This window comes from Ambystoma mexicanum, chromosome 12 (genome assembly GCF_040938575.1).
Source record: "Ambystoma mexicanum isolate Mex_15411 chromosome 12, UKY_AmexF1_1, whole genome shotgun sequence".
Classification (NCBI taxonomy): domain Eukaryota; kingdom Metazoa; phylum Chordata; class Amphibia; order Caudata; family Ambystomatidae; genus Ambystoma; species Ambystoma mexicanum.
In genome coordinates, this window is record NC_090936.1 from 463,338,354 (window position 1) to 463,352,956 (window position 14,603).

The 14,603-nt window shown below is 42.7% G+C and overlaps 1 protein-coding gene across 2 annotated transcripts in view; it reads right to left on the reverse strand.

Annotated features, from left to right (window-relative positions):
- Positions 1-9,323: 9,323 nt before the first annotated feature.
- The window catches only part of LOC138513666 (protein mono-ADP-ribosyltransferase PARP12-like), a 461,743-nt gene continuing 456,463 nt past the window's right edge, over positions 9,324-14,603 (reverse strand). The window contains exon 13 of one of the 2 annotated variants that reach the window (XM_069628724.1): positions 9,324-13,990. In XM_069628724.1, coding sequence (XP_069484825.1) covers positions 13,545-13,990 — 446 coding nt within the window. In that variant the 3' untranslated portion in view covers positions 9,324-13,544. The remainder of the gene's footprint in view (positions 13,991-14,603) is intronic. The other variant, XM_069628725.1, reaches the window with a different exon arrangement.

Sequence of the window (14,603 nt, forward strand, 5' to 3'; positions counted from 1 at the left end):
TGTAGTGGTAGTGGGGTATGAGGCTTGGTTACTAAGTTTCTGAAATTTTAGGGTTCCCCAACTTGTTTCAATTGAGTCACATCCCACGCCTGACACCATGTATGAGGGAGGCATGGTATCACAAGTAGACACTGACACAAGAGCTGTATGTTTCAAAACCTTTATTGATGTTTAAAAGGAGTTGGAAAACTCCTATCTTGCTCTATAACTAAGATGGGAGTATTCTCGACCATCAAACAAAAAGAAAATACAGTCCTAGTCAGTCCTTAGTCAAAATAAAATGGCCTATACTAATAAACCTAATGCTTGCCCTCTTTCTAATACAATAAATGTGTAATGCAAAAAGGAAAATCAACGTTCAAAAGAAATGCAGGTATGGCCGAGTAAACGTCCATCCCCACATTTTGTTGCATTGGGTTAGGTGGCACACTTCGACCTTGCGACAGGCTCTGGCTTCGGACACAAGACTGCAGTTTGTTTCGTGGACCAGGGCTCACTTGGCCTTCCACGAAAAATCACTAGTTTATCCGCTGGACCTCTCTGCTTTCTCTCACTCCAGCCCATGTCATCTTTTAACTTGTAATACAGTTCAACAAATGTTTGTTTCCTTCTGGTTACCACAATTCAGTAGAGGTTTCCCTCCGCCAGGCTCAAACCTTTCTATCACAATTTGTGGGGGTTCCCTTCCCCAAGCTTCAATCACACCTTTATAGGCTTCCCTCCATCAGACTCAAGCCTCCTTTCACTTTCCTTCTGCTGTTGAAGACTTTCAAAACTGTAAGGCTTTTGCTTACCTCGGCATGAATACATCGACCTTCTTTCCTCAAACGTCACTTTTTCTCTCCTACACAAGCCCTCTTGGTAAAGATAGTTTCCAACACAGTACATATTTCAAAGTTCAAAGATATCTCTGACATCCAGGTTTCCCTCTGCCGCGATCAAACCTAATTGTTCAAAGACATCTCTCACATCCAGGTTTCTTTGTCTTCCTGCCAATTCTATGGCACCAGACATTTCACAGAGACTTTCGATTGGGCAATCTTCTTTCGCCTGACCACTCTGTTACTTTGTATCTTTAATTTACAGTTCTTTACAATGTTTTGCTTTCTCTCGTGTCTTATCGGCACACGCGCAACCTTCATTCTGCGGATACTGTTGCCATCAAGTTTCATTTAAAACAGACCAGACTTTCATTGCTTTCATCAATTCACCAGCGTTGTTAATTAATTTTCTTCTTTCGCGGCTTTGATTCTGAAGTGAAGGCTGATACTACAACTGCCGCTGCACCTCCCCAACTCTGCCGGTCACCCGGGAGGGTGGATGGTATCCTTGAAACACAAAAGAGGCTGGTCTCTTCTCTCTGGCTGGGTTTCCTTGTGCAACCTTCAAGGCCCTGTGGAGGTAACAATCTCTCTCCGGGGTGTCCAAGGTTTCTCTGTACCTCGGTTCCGTTCCTTGGCCTGTTGCTCTACTCTGCATGGTTCGCCGTCACCCTGGAAGAACTGCTCTGTCTCGTTCATCGCCTTGCTCAGAGTGTGTCTCAGGGTTCCACCTTTTACCTATGTGGGGAGAGCTAATAGGTACCTGGTGTATGTAATTAGATCAAGTGCCTGACCCTGCCTGATCTTATTAGTGGGACATGTCCAATGTATTGCATGGGTGGTACTCCTTTTATTCTCAGACCTCCTCTTCCTCGGCTCAATGCTTGTGTAGGAAAGGGGGGATCTGGGAAGTTGGAATAGTCTATAAAATAGGATGAGACAGGTGTATTTGGAAAGGGGGGATACCATGTTGTTAAACCGTAATCACATAATGCCTCCTTAGTATGAATATTGGCCTAAACCCATTCGTGTTACACAGAAAACCGCGTTGCAAAGTTCCGATTTTTGGTTAACTTCGCCGCCATTTTAAGACTAATCCGCCATTTTGATTTCGACTCATGTTTCTATGTTCTAAAATGGGGGACTGTGTTTTCAACTTGCAGCCAAGCTGAATGACCTTTGAGTTCTGTTAATGTTTAGGTTGACGGAGAGCTGAATGTTTGACCAATGTAAAGAAACCTTGTGCTTCATACGAACTGCTATTCAAGTGTTGTCTGCACTCACAAGCCTCATCCTCGTATACAGAAAGAGACAATGGAAAACAAATGAAGGCTGTGTGTTCTGACTGAACTGCATTGTAGCGATTCTTGGAACAAGGTTTACCATAGATTAGGAAACCAACAATCTCATTGTGACTTCATGGATATGTAAACCTGTTTAATCCCTTGTATAATATTGTAACATCTGTCATGTGAACTGGGCAGGAACTCTAGCCAGTGAATGATTAGAGTGGAGAGGGACTGGACAATATTGTAGAAATAGTATAAATATGTCAGTGTTTAGTTGTCAGCACTCTCACCCCTCACTGTGTCGGCTGGTATACACTGCGAGGTGTTGGGAGCCAGATAGCTATCTGTTTTGCTTTGACTGTACAGAAATAAAAGATACTTATATCTTTTCAGCCCGTGATTGGTGTATTTAATTTTGTGGTACTAAGGATTGATATTTCTTTGGTCTTTCAGATGGCGTACGAATAGGGACCCTCAAGATTGATGCCACCTCGTTGAAGAGAAGACGCGGCTATCGGACCGGGCTCGGACGGTGAGAAAAAGGGGGCCCCTTTGTATGACTCGCGACACCTGGACAGTACTGCACAATCCGATCCCTGGACGGTGAGCACACGGTTCGCAAGGGCATCTTGACGAGGGTCCTCATATCGAGGCGGGCTGTTTTGCAGAAATCGCCAACCATGATGGTCCTTTGTAATCAGATCGGACCTCCTTTGTCCTTTGCAATCAGATGAGTCGTGCCCAGATTCCTAAGTATCCTGATATTTGGTTGCAGATTTGCACTCACGAGTTCAAACGACGGCAGGTAACACCAGTGATCTGAAATGCCTGGAAAATTGTCTGCCTGTTTCAGGGGATTATTCCGCAGAGACAGACAATCTTTTGGAATTTGGCCGTCCGGCGCCACAGGAGGGGTCGCCGGCATGTACGATGTACTGTAAGTACGGCATTGGTAGTATAGTATTCAACGATATTTGGCACAGACAAACTAGACATGCTTCCGAATTTCAGTGGCCGTTCAGTGGTAGTTTTGAGATTGCCCTTATAGAGTATTTAGAGTCCATATTGTTAAAGAAAAAAGCTAGACCTGCAGCATTTGATGTAATTCAGAATTGGAAAAAAGAAGCTATGCAGCAACTTAAGAGTAAAAAGAAGCATGCACGTCACCATATGTCAAATTCAGAAAATGCATTATTGTATGATCAACAGAAACAGTCTGAGTCTGTTAAAAACATGGATCGGGCTTTCTAACTTGGTGTATAGAAAATATATCTGTCTAAGGTTTTTCATGCCTCAGATGAATTAATTGCTAAACTTTTAAATGAGCGTAGGACTGTTGCCACTACAACACCTCCCTATGTACCTCTTACTGCTGTATTACCTCTTTCCGCTGTTGGACCTCCTCCTTTAGCTGTCTCTGTTCTTCCTGTTGTCCCTCCGCCTCCAGTTGTTGCTCCTTTTCCTGTTGTTGCTCCCCCTTCTGCATCTCCACCCTTACCAATACTTGCTGTTCCCGTAATTCCGTCTTTACCGCCAGCGGTAGTGCCTCCACTACCTGTTGTACAGGATTTGTCTGAACTCTCTTTCCCAAGTGGTTCTGCGCCACTTGAAACATTTGAAGGGGGGAGTGCTGAATCAAAGGTAGTGACTCGTAGTACAGTTTCTAAAGCTAGAAAGAGGGAATTGTATGTATGGGCTAAGAATTGTATAGAAGAAGATGAAAAATCAGCTGTCTTAGCTACAATTTCTGACCAAGAAAGTATTCCCGAACAGAATATTTTTATAGAGGAGATGGCAATGCACTTGGCTGAAATGTGGAATGATTTGACGGACATGGATGTCCCACAAGGGTTGAGGGATTTGAATGTCTCAGCTTACTCAAGGGACACTGCGGAGAAAGTACATGAGCATGTCAAGAGGGTTTTTGAGTCTAAGAGGGAGTTAGATCGGTTACAGAATGATGAAACGGATGGTGATAGATTGGATGCTCTGTATGTGCAGAAACGGTTTCTTCCTTCTTGTAAATCAACGAGTGAAGAGATGCGAATTTGCACAAGGGATGCGCTTAGATGGATTTCAGATGTTTTGATATCTCCCATGGAAGTATATGATACGTTTAGTCAGTATGCTCCAGAAATGGAAAAGAAAGTGTTACAGGTAATGGTAGAGTACCTGCAGGATGAGTGTATGAAGAAAAATATTTGTTGATTATTTATAAGAGAGCATTTTCACCTGACACTGCTTTGACTACGTTGTCACTCGATTTAGCTTTGTTGCTTAACAAATGTTCAGAGTTGCCTACTTCTCAATTGTCAATGAGAGCGGTTCCTCCGACATTTGTTCCTAAAGTGGAAATTCCAGCTGATGCCGTAGCAGGCACACCAGCTACCACCACTGAAGTCCATTATGTTTCGCAATTTGTTTATGTCCCATTTTCCAGACAGGAAGTGAATACCACTAGACAGTCGATTCCAGATATTAGGAAAAATCCTACAGGATTTTACAAAGAAATAGAATCTGTCTTGCATTCATCAGTTTTCACTCTGGGTGATAAAGACGTGTTCCCTGTGATCCGACCTGCTGATTTATGGAAAAAGATTAGAACTGTAGATGATCAGGCAGGGCTGGGTAACACATGGGTTAACTTAGTACGGTTAGATGGAGAAAGGAAAGCTGGTGAGAGACCACCACATGTGATACTGACCCTTGCAGACAGAATAGTAATTAAATTAAAGACTCTAGTTCCAGAGAGAAGGATAGTTTGGGACAAACTCACTGCTTGTACCCAAGGGAAATCTGAAGATGCTACCAAATTCTTTAATCGGTTCGAACAAGTATTTTCAGATTTTAGCGGACAGGATTTAAGCACTGAGTCAGGGAAAAGGTTGTTTGTGGACAAATTTGTGCGTGGATTGTTGCCTGATATCCAATCACAAATCATGACTTTCGAAAGTGCTTGGCAAGCTAAATCACAATCCGAAGTATTGCATTTGACTCAGTATTATGAAAATAGAGTCAATAGTGAAAAAGAGAGGATAGAAAAGAAGAAGGGAGACTTGAAAACCAAAGTATTGTTTCAACAGATAGTCAGAGGGACCAGAGGAGGGAGTACACAGTTTAGAGGCCAGTTTGCTCCACAAAATAATACACAGTTGGGTCCTGTACACATGAACCAATGTGCTTATTGCAGACAAGAGGGTTATTGGCGGGTTATGCCCGATCCTTCAGCACAGATCGAATAACACATATGGTGTCATGGGTAGACGATCCAGAGGCCGCCCTGGGGTAGGGGGTCCTGGTAGAAGCCAGTTTGCTCCAAATCCACAGTCCTTCTTGCAAGATGGTCAACAACCTAGTATGGATAGCAGAACATTTTTTATAATCCTTCAACTGCCTATCTTTCTGAGGATCTTGTCTTTGGTGATATATTGTTTCGTTAGGACAGCCCGAAACAGGGTCTGGACCCTGTACCTATTCCCGTCAATCAGAAAGGACCCTACGTTGAGATGACAGTGGGGAATAGGAAGCATCTATTTTTGATAGATACAGGAGCACAGAAGTGTTCCATTGATCATTCACGGGTTCCAGATATTCCACTGTCAGGGCAGAATAACGTCTCTGTAGGGTTTTCCGGTATGCCAGTGGTCAGTCCGGTTTCTCAGCCGGTACCGATTTCACTGGGGCCATTCACGGAGCACTGTCTATTTCTTCTAACGACGAATTGTGGTGAGAATTTGTTGGGGTTGAACCGGTTGAAGGAATTAAATGCGGTAATTCGTTGTTCTTCGGATGGAGTACGTTTGACGATTTCACCCCAGCAATCTTCTGCCTCACAGTTTTTGACTAGACCTTTACCGCCCGAATTTAGTGAAGTTCCGACGTGTTTATGGGCGGTTGACGACAATGATGTCGGCATTTTGAAAATTGAACCTGTTAAAATTGTTTTGAATCCAGGAGCTAAGTTGCCACATATTCTACAATATAAGATTTCAGTTGATGGTGAGCTAGCTCTAAAAAGCATAGTTTCTGATTTTGTTCATAGTGGAGTGATTGAGGAAATTGCAGGAAGTTTGTGCAATAGCCCGATTTTACCGGTGTATAAGAAAGGGGATAATGCGATTCCTTTCTGTTTTATTATTGATTTGCGTGCTATCAATAAGATTGTTGCTCCACAAATTCCAATTATGCCTGATGTAACCACGATATTAACAATGATTACAGCTTCTCCTACTCATTTCAGTGTGGTGGATCTTAAGAATGCTTTCTTTAGTATTCCGTTACACGTGGATAGTGGATATTTGTTTGCGTTCACCCTAGGGGGACGCTCGTTTACATTCACTCGTGTGCCACAAGGGTACACAGAGAGTCTGAGTATTTACAGTAGAGCTTTGAAGGAGCAGCTCGATACACTTCAGTTGCCTCCCACTTGTACATTATTGCAGTATGTTGACGACCTTCTCTTAGCTGCAGACTCAGAAGTTGCTTGCAAAGAGGGTACTGTGTCGTTGCTTATTCATCTATCAGAGCATGGGCATAAAGCTTCATTGAAAAAGTTTCAATATTGTCGATAGGAGGTCGCCTATTTAGGCTATCTCCTGTCAAAGGAGGGAAGAAGATTGACACCTGAACGGATAAAAAGCATCTCTACCATGTCTGTCCCAAATACACAGAAAGAGGTCAGAGCCTTGATAGGAATGGCCTCTTACTGTAGACAGTAGATCCCTAATTTTTCACTTGTGATAAAACCAATGTTGGCATTGACAAAGAAGGGCATTTCTTTGCCATTACCGTGGAACTTGGAACACCAGAAAGCTTTTGATCTGCTCAAGACTGCACTGTGTTCAGCACCAGTTTTGGGCACACCAAATTATGATAAGGCCTTCGTTCTGTATGTGCATGAATGTGATGGATGTGCTTTGGCTGTGTTAACGCAGGAACACTGGGGGAAAAATAGACCATGTGGTTATTTTTCCTCTACACTTGACCCTGTTGCATGCGCTTTGCCGAGATGTTTGAGAGCTCTGTCTGCTGCTGCTGCATCCGTAAAACAATGTGAGGGTATGGTTTTAGGTCACTCTTTAACCGTGATGGTACCCCACTCTGTAGATGTTCTATTGAACAAAACGCAACATCTTACATCAGCACGATTAACAAGATACGAGCTGATTCTATTTGCACCGCATATCAAAATTACAAGATGTTGCGCATTAAATCCGGCTGAACTATTGCCTCTTCCGCAAGAAACTGCTTACAGTGACGAAATGTCACATGACTGACTCTATACCACAGAGCAAGAAACCAAAGGCAGGATTGATTTAAATGACACACCATTGAAAGATCCACAAGGGGAGCTGTTTTGCGATGGCTCCCGCTTCAAACTTCCGGATGGCACATCACTGCTGCTTATGCCATCACTACATTAAGCACAATTGTGGAAACCAAAAGAATCTCGCATAGCTCTGCGCAGGCCGCAGAGATTATCGCATTAACTCGAGCTTGTGAACGTATATTTACAGATAGCCAGTATGCCTTTGGGGTGGTTCACAACTTCGGTAGACTATGGGCAGAGAGAGGTTTCTTGACCTCACCCGGAACTAAAATCCAACATGGTACCTTGATAGTTTGGCTACTCTCAGCACTTGCGCTTCCTACTCAAATAGCAATCATGAAGTGCGCCCCACACCAGAAAGTAACAGATGATGTGGGGAGAGGAAATGCTTTTGCTGACAGGATAGCCAAACAGACTGCCACTGATTTGTATCCAGAGATGTATGTAACAAAAGAAGCCACACACACTTGTATAATAGATAAAGGAATTGATTTGATAAAAAAATATTCAAGCTGATGCCACTCCAGAAGAGCTTAAGCGATGGGCTGAGGGTTTAGCAAGTTTAGATGATGAAGGTTGTTGGATAGACAATGTCAGGAACAGATGGATGCTACCCAATGCTTATGTCACTGCTATGGTTACAATGGCTCATGGTCCTACTAACATATGTGCTAAAGAAATCTGTAAACTTCTAGAACCTGCCTGGGTAAATGTAAATATCTCAAAGACTGCTGAGCGTTTGGTCCAAAACTGTATGGTATGTTTACAGTATAATGTGGGAAAGGGTACAGTGACACTGAGGGGTAGTTTTGGTCCCCCCTCTGTGCCCTTTGAAGTGATACATTTCGACTTCATTAAAATGTAACACTGCTACAACTACAAGTATGTTCTGGTAGTCATGTGTGCCTTCAGCAAGTGGGTTGAAGCCTTCCCTGTGAAAGATGCCACAGCAATGACAACAGCAAAAACCATGCTTAAGGAATATTTTCCTAGGTTTGGTTTGCCGAGGGTCATCTGGTCGGACAATGGTCCACATTTTTTCGCTACTGTTATCCTGCAAGTATGCGCAGGATTACAGATCGATAAATGGTTCCATTCGGCCAGACATGCTCAGAGTGCCGGACTTGTAGAACGCCATAATGGTATCCTAAAGAACAAGCTAGCAAAAGTTTGTGCTAGCAGTAACCTGAAATGGCCAGATGCCTTACCGGTAGTTTTACTGTCAATGCGGACGACCCCACAGACCAGAACTGGGCTCTCCCCCTATGAAATCGTAATGGGGAGGCCAGCGAATATTTGGAGCTTGCCCAAGCCAAAACTATTGAAAGACGTAGAGGATTTACTCCTTTCTGAATATTGTGACCAGTTAACTCAAAACTTGTATTTGATTTATCAGCAGGTGCGAGAAGCCCTCCCAGTTAAATACGAGGGCCCAGGTCACCGAATTCGAAAGCATTTGAAAGAACATCCAGTCTCGCACCGCATTGGAGAGGACTGTTCCAGGTCCTGTTGGCCACACAGACCGCTGTACGAGTATCTGGAAAGAGACACTGGATCCATGCAACTCACGTCAAAAAGATACCTTTTCCTCTGCCACTTGACGAAGGAGAAGTGAAGGAGACTGTTTGTTCTGTTCCGTACGACAAGCCTGTTTTGTTTTGAACAACACCAAGGGTGTCTCAGAGATTCTTCCTGAGCCCGTGGGGCCTGGGGAGACTTCTGCTTTGTCTTCAAATTCTTCCTCAGATCTTTCTGCACCCTTGAGTAATCTTATTATATTGAACAGGGTCAAGCCAGCGGATAACATGGTTCCAACAAGAACATGAAGGCAGCAACCCAAATCCAACTCCGCTGATCACCCCATACAGACCACAAAAAAACCTATTGTAAAAAGATTAATTCATTTTTATTATTTTACTCAAATTTCATTTAAAAAGATATTAAATAGAAATATAGACAGGAATAAACATACAAAAATATAAAGTGCAAAGTGTGGTAAAAAGTGCTGGCCACAGAGGGAGGCAGCAAACAATTCAGTGCCAATGAACTATTCAGGGGAGAAATTACAATAATACCTCAAATGACTATTCCGTTGCCGAGGCCACCTTCTCCATCGGGGGAAAATGTAATCTCTCCAACGAGAGGAGCCAGGTCAACCGGACACTAATGAATATAACAATATAGTTCATTTAATACATTGATTAGATGATTAAATCAACCTAGAACATAGGCAATTGGAAAAGAGGAACAAAACATTGATCCCAAATAGGGCAGTCCAATGATATATTAGCACTGCAAAGCCTCACAATTCTAAAGCCATACACTGAAAAATCTGACATAGGGTGCTATACGTCAACTACTAAGGTGGCATCCCAAAAATTTGCATAAGTACATAAGCACAATGTAATAAGCATGACAACAAGAAAGAGTAGTTTCGATGGAAAAAACATCTAACTGGATTCCAGATGATGTCCATCTTCATCAGGACGTGGCATTCTCATAGACGTATTCTTGAAGATTCGTCTGTAATTTGTTTAGGATGACGAATACACAAATTGATGAATAATAAAAACAGCCTTTGAGCTAAAGGTAGTGTCACATAAATAATGATTCTACCTGAAATAAAAACGAAAGGGGAAGGGAAAAAAGAAAACAAGCATGTAAGCAATACAAATGGTCTGTAGACATAAAATAAGGTGACCAGAGGGTTAAACCAGGGGAACCGCACCCACATTCATAAAGTCAGCCATGTCAAGTGACTAAGGGGGGAGAAAATTTAATTACCGTAATCTCAACCACAGGAAGGGCAAAAGGCTCTGGAAGCCTGTCTAGAAAGTCCAGGAAATCACAGTCCGGGCTTGCCAACAATAACAATGCCTGTCACTAATTCTACTCATACAAAGCAACCGATCGATCGTGTGGCTAACAAAGACATTGAGGATCGAAAGTCATGGTCCTTGAGGATTTACTGCTTTCTTGTGACAATGTTAACTGGTCTAACAGTTATGAAATCGCTTGGGTTTTGGTACAATGAAGGGGTGCATACACTTGAGACTTTGTTACCTACTGAAAGTGTTACCACTAAGTCTTCAACTTTCGTGCATCTGCACACTCTACCTCCTAGGGATTCCCAACACAGACAGAGTTACCACAATAATACTTTATTATTAATCATGAATGCGACCCATGCAATTCTCAATAGAACTAATTGCTGGATATGTTCGCATTTGCCACAGCACGGGGAAAAAGGGTTAGGCTGGTATATTCATCCTCTTCCTTTGACTACTGCATGCTATGCCTCTCTAAGGGCACTATTCTTTGGTCGTTGGAATGACAGCATCTCGGGGAACTTTGAAGGAACTAATTTGAATGAATTTGAAAGACGGGTCCTGATGCCTCTGGGATGTTCCCTTTTCGCAAATAGGAGCAAACTCAATGTTGCTTCTATTAGGCCTTCCAATAGACTTTCCAGAGCTTTCCAATCGCTAATTTCTTTCAAGGCGGCTCCTGTAGGCAACCGGGATGCCAAGCCTCCTTCTTATACTATAAATCATAGCCGCAACTCTCTATCCTTCTGCATACAAAGGGATGGTTCTCAGTCAATGGGTACTTTTGTGGGTTGTACCAATATTGCAAATCTGACTTCTGAGGACAGATCTTTGTATGTAGGTGATCCCGTTTATTTTGTTTGTGGCAATGAAGCTTATCCTTGGCTACCTAGAGATTGGCAGGGTACTTGTTATTTGGGTATCTTGCTACCGGGGGTATATGTAGCTAGCACCGCTGAGGTCTCTAGAGTTCGTCCAAGGCGGGACGAGAATGGTGATACTCCTTCGCAGGTCATGGGTGATGTAGCAAAATCCTTTGTACCATTTTGGGGACAGATCATGAACTCCGAGGATATTAGGAGACTGGCAAGAGTATTGGAGAGAACCATCAACAGAACCACTGATATACAATATGACATTAGAACAGAAAGCAATTAGATTAGTGGCTCTACAGAACTGGATGGTGTTAGAAGTCATCCTGGCTGAGCGTGGTGGAGTACGTAAATTGGTGGGATCTGCTTGTTGTGTTTTCGTACCTGATTCCTCCCCTACCATATTCAAGGCAATACAAAATCTGCACGTCTTAAGTACAGAATTACATGTTCCCGAGGGGAATTGGGATCCTAGTGCTTGTTCTGGGACTTTTTACGGTCTTGGGGATGGAAGCTCCTTTCAGTCTTAGTGGAAATCCTTGGTGCTCTATTGTTCTGTTGTTGTTGCATACAATGTCTTCCTGCGATGTGTTCGATGTTAGGGGGATGTTGTGCGCAAACTGTAGGTACATTAGGGCCAAAGATAAATGTACCCGAGAAAATGACTAATGTTTTTGTGATGAAGGATATTACTGTCAAGGATCTAATGGCGATTGATATATCTGATGAATGTGATTCAGGATGTACGGACATTGAAATGTGGGGTTTTAAGTAAAGTGAATGTTTTAGTAAAGCTCTTGGCTTAGGCCAAAAGGAGGGTTTGTTAAACCGTAATCATATAGTGCCTCTTTAGTATGAATATTGGCCTAAGCCCATTCGCGTTACACGGAAAACTGTGTTGCAAAGTTCCAATTTTTGGTTAACTTCGCTGCCAATTTAAGACTTATCCGCCATTTTGATTTTGACTCATGTTTATATGTTCTAAAATGGTGGACTGTGTTTTCAACTTGCAGCCAAGCTGAATGACCTTTGAGTTCTGTTAATGTTTAGGTTGACTGAGAGCTGACTGTTTGACCAATGTAAAGAAATCTTGTGCTTCATACGAACTGCCATTCAAGTGTTGTCTGCACTCACAAACCTCATCCTCGTATACACAAAGAGACAATGGAAAACAAACGAAGGCCGTGTGTTCTGACTGAACTACATTGTAGCGATTCTTGGACCAAGGCTTACCGTGGATTAGGAAACCAACAATCTCATTGCGACTTCATGGACATGTAAACCTGTTTAATCCCTTGTATAATATTGTAACATCTGTCATGTGAACTAGGCACGAACTCTAGCCAGTGAATGATTAGTGTGGAGAGGGGCTGACAATATTGTAGAAATAGTATACATATGTCAGTGTTTAGATGTCCAGCACTCTCACCCCTCACTGTGTCGGCTGGTACACACTGCGAGGTGTTGGGAGCCGGATAGCTATCTGTTTTGCTTTGACTGTACAGAAATAAAAGATACTTGTATCTTTTCAGCCCGTGATTGGTGTATTTCATTTTGTGGTACTAAGCCTTGATATTTCTTTGGTCTTTCAATGTCTCGCCATCGGGCGTTCCTCCCCCCCTCCCGGAGGACCCCTCACCTAGGTGATAATCACACACTTGTCCACCCCCAGGGTCTGGAACCAAAGGCGATGGTCATGCCTTGGCCACCTGAGTAAGGGATCCCCGGGGTTTAGGCAGTGAAACACCCTCTGGTTTTTCACAGGGCAGAACACAGAAAATGGGGAAGAACATGCACAAAAGTGGCAGTTATGAGGGACAGGCTGCAGGCCGTCCCTCGCACACCCACAATTGCGGCAAAGAACATCTATTCATGGAACCACCCACGCAGCCTCTCTGCATTTAAATGGCCACACAAATCCCTCGTTTTCTACGCCACCTGAAGGCAGGCGTAAAGACACTTGGGCACAGGATTTGCAACGCAAAGGTGGGTTTGCATCAGACATTGACGCAATGAGCTATGTTACATATATTGGGGCATAATTGATATTTCTGTAGAGAACAGAACAATTAATGAAAACTATACTCAACATGCCAGAAACACATTTCTATATAAGATCTTTGGCGATCCAATATGCAAGTTCAAGTTAAAGAACCAATTTGTTCCTAGAGCACAAAATTAAAATCTTCAAAAAAACTCAGCTGAAATGTTCACACAGTTGTATGAATTCATTATTAATGTAACCAGTTCAATTTGAAGTGTAGATTCATTAAAACACTGGCTGTCATGCACACCAATGCTTTTAAAATGTATGAGCCTTAAAAATCAAACAATTTGTTCATAGAAAAATAACCACTGAAATACAGTCTGGGCCTGTTCTTGGGCAAGAAACGTATAATTTGCCATTAACTGATGCAGCATTTCTTGTCCTTTTCCTTGCGTGCTGTTGACGAGTCCTGTACTTTGACACTCATTTGGCCCTGTGTGTTGCTCTGTGTTGTGATCTGTACTTTGGCTCTTGCACTGTCCTGCACATTGCTTGGTGCATTGTATTGTGCAGTAAATGCTGTATAATCCTGCACATTGATCGGTGCCTTGTTCTTTCTGTATTGCAGAAGGTACTCAGGGTAGATCTGAAGCTTATCAAAGATGACGTAAATGGACGGATTGGACTCATTGTCCACACAGCTATCATAGGCCAGCCTATGGTTACTGGGTTTAGGGGGAGGACGTACGTAGCTGTCCTGTCCCTGTACAAAGTCTCCCACCAGAATGCGTGCTAGAAATATATATTTGCCGCTGGTGTGGCATGATCGGCAACAATAGTAGGCATCTCTGGAAAAGTAGCTACCTAAGAAGAGGAAATAAGGAAAATTAAGAGTTATTAACAGGCAAGTTCGTTTGGAAAGACGATACACGTTTATTGTGTTTAGCAAGAGTTACAAAGGTAAAACTGGTTAAAATGTAGTAGGTTACAACAATATTAATACTTATGAACTGATGATGAAACTATCCCTGCTGCAGACTTATGAGCAAATACATCAATTGGGTCAGCTTGTAATGCAATAGGGAAGCGGCAAGACTAAGATCAGGAAATCCTAGGTGTCACCCGCTTAGCAACTGCTATACTTTGCAATACCCTTGCAAAACAAGGTGGTCCATAGTGCAAGGCATCACCCACCACTCACATAGCATAAGCTAATTTGGCGATTTACGCTGGATCCTACATTTTTTGTCATGTAGAGAAGCTTGGAATGTAACCAGTTCCCCTGGATCCGAATGTTGTGTCTCTTTCTACAATGCTTTGTCCCAAAATAAATTTCCAGAACTCAATACCAACATCTGACCCCTACACTCTCAAATATACATTGTATTGAGTAGTAAAGATTGATGCAACATGTCTGTAACCATGAATCATTTGTTTCACTTTTCTGTGGCTCACAAGTAATGGACAATGCAGCCTC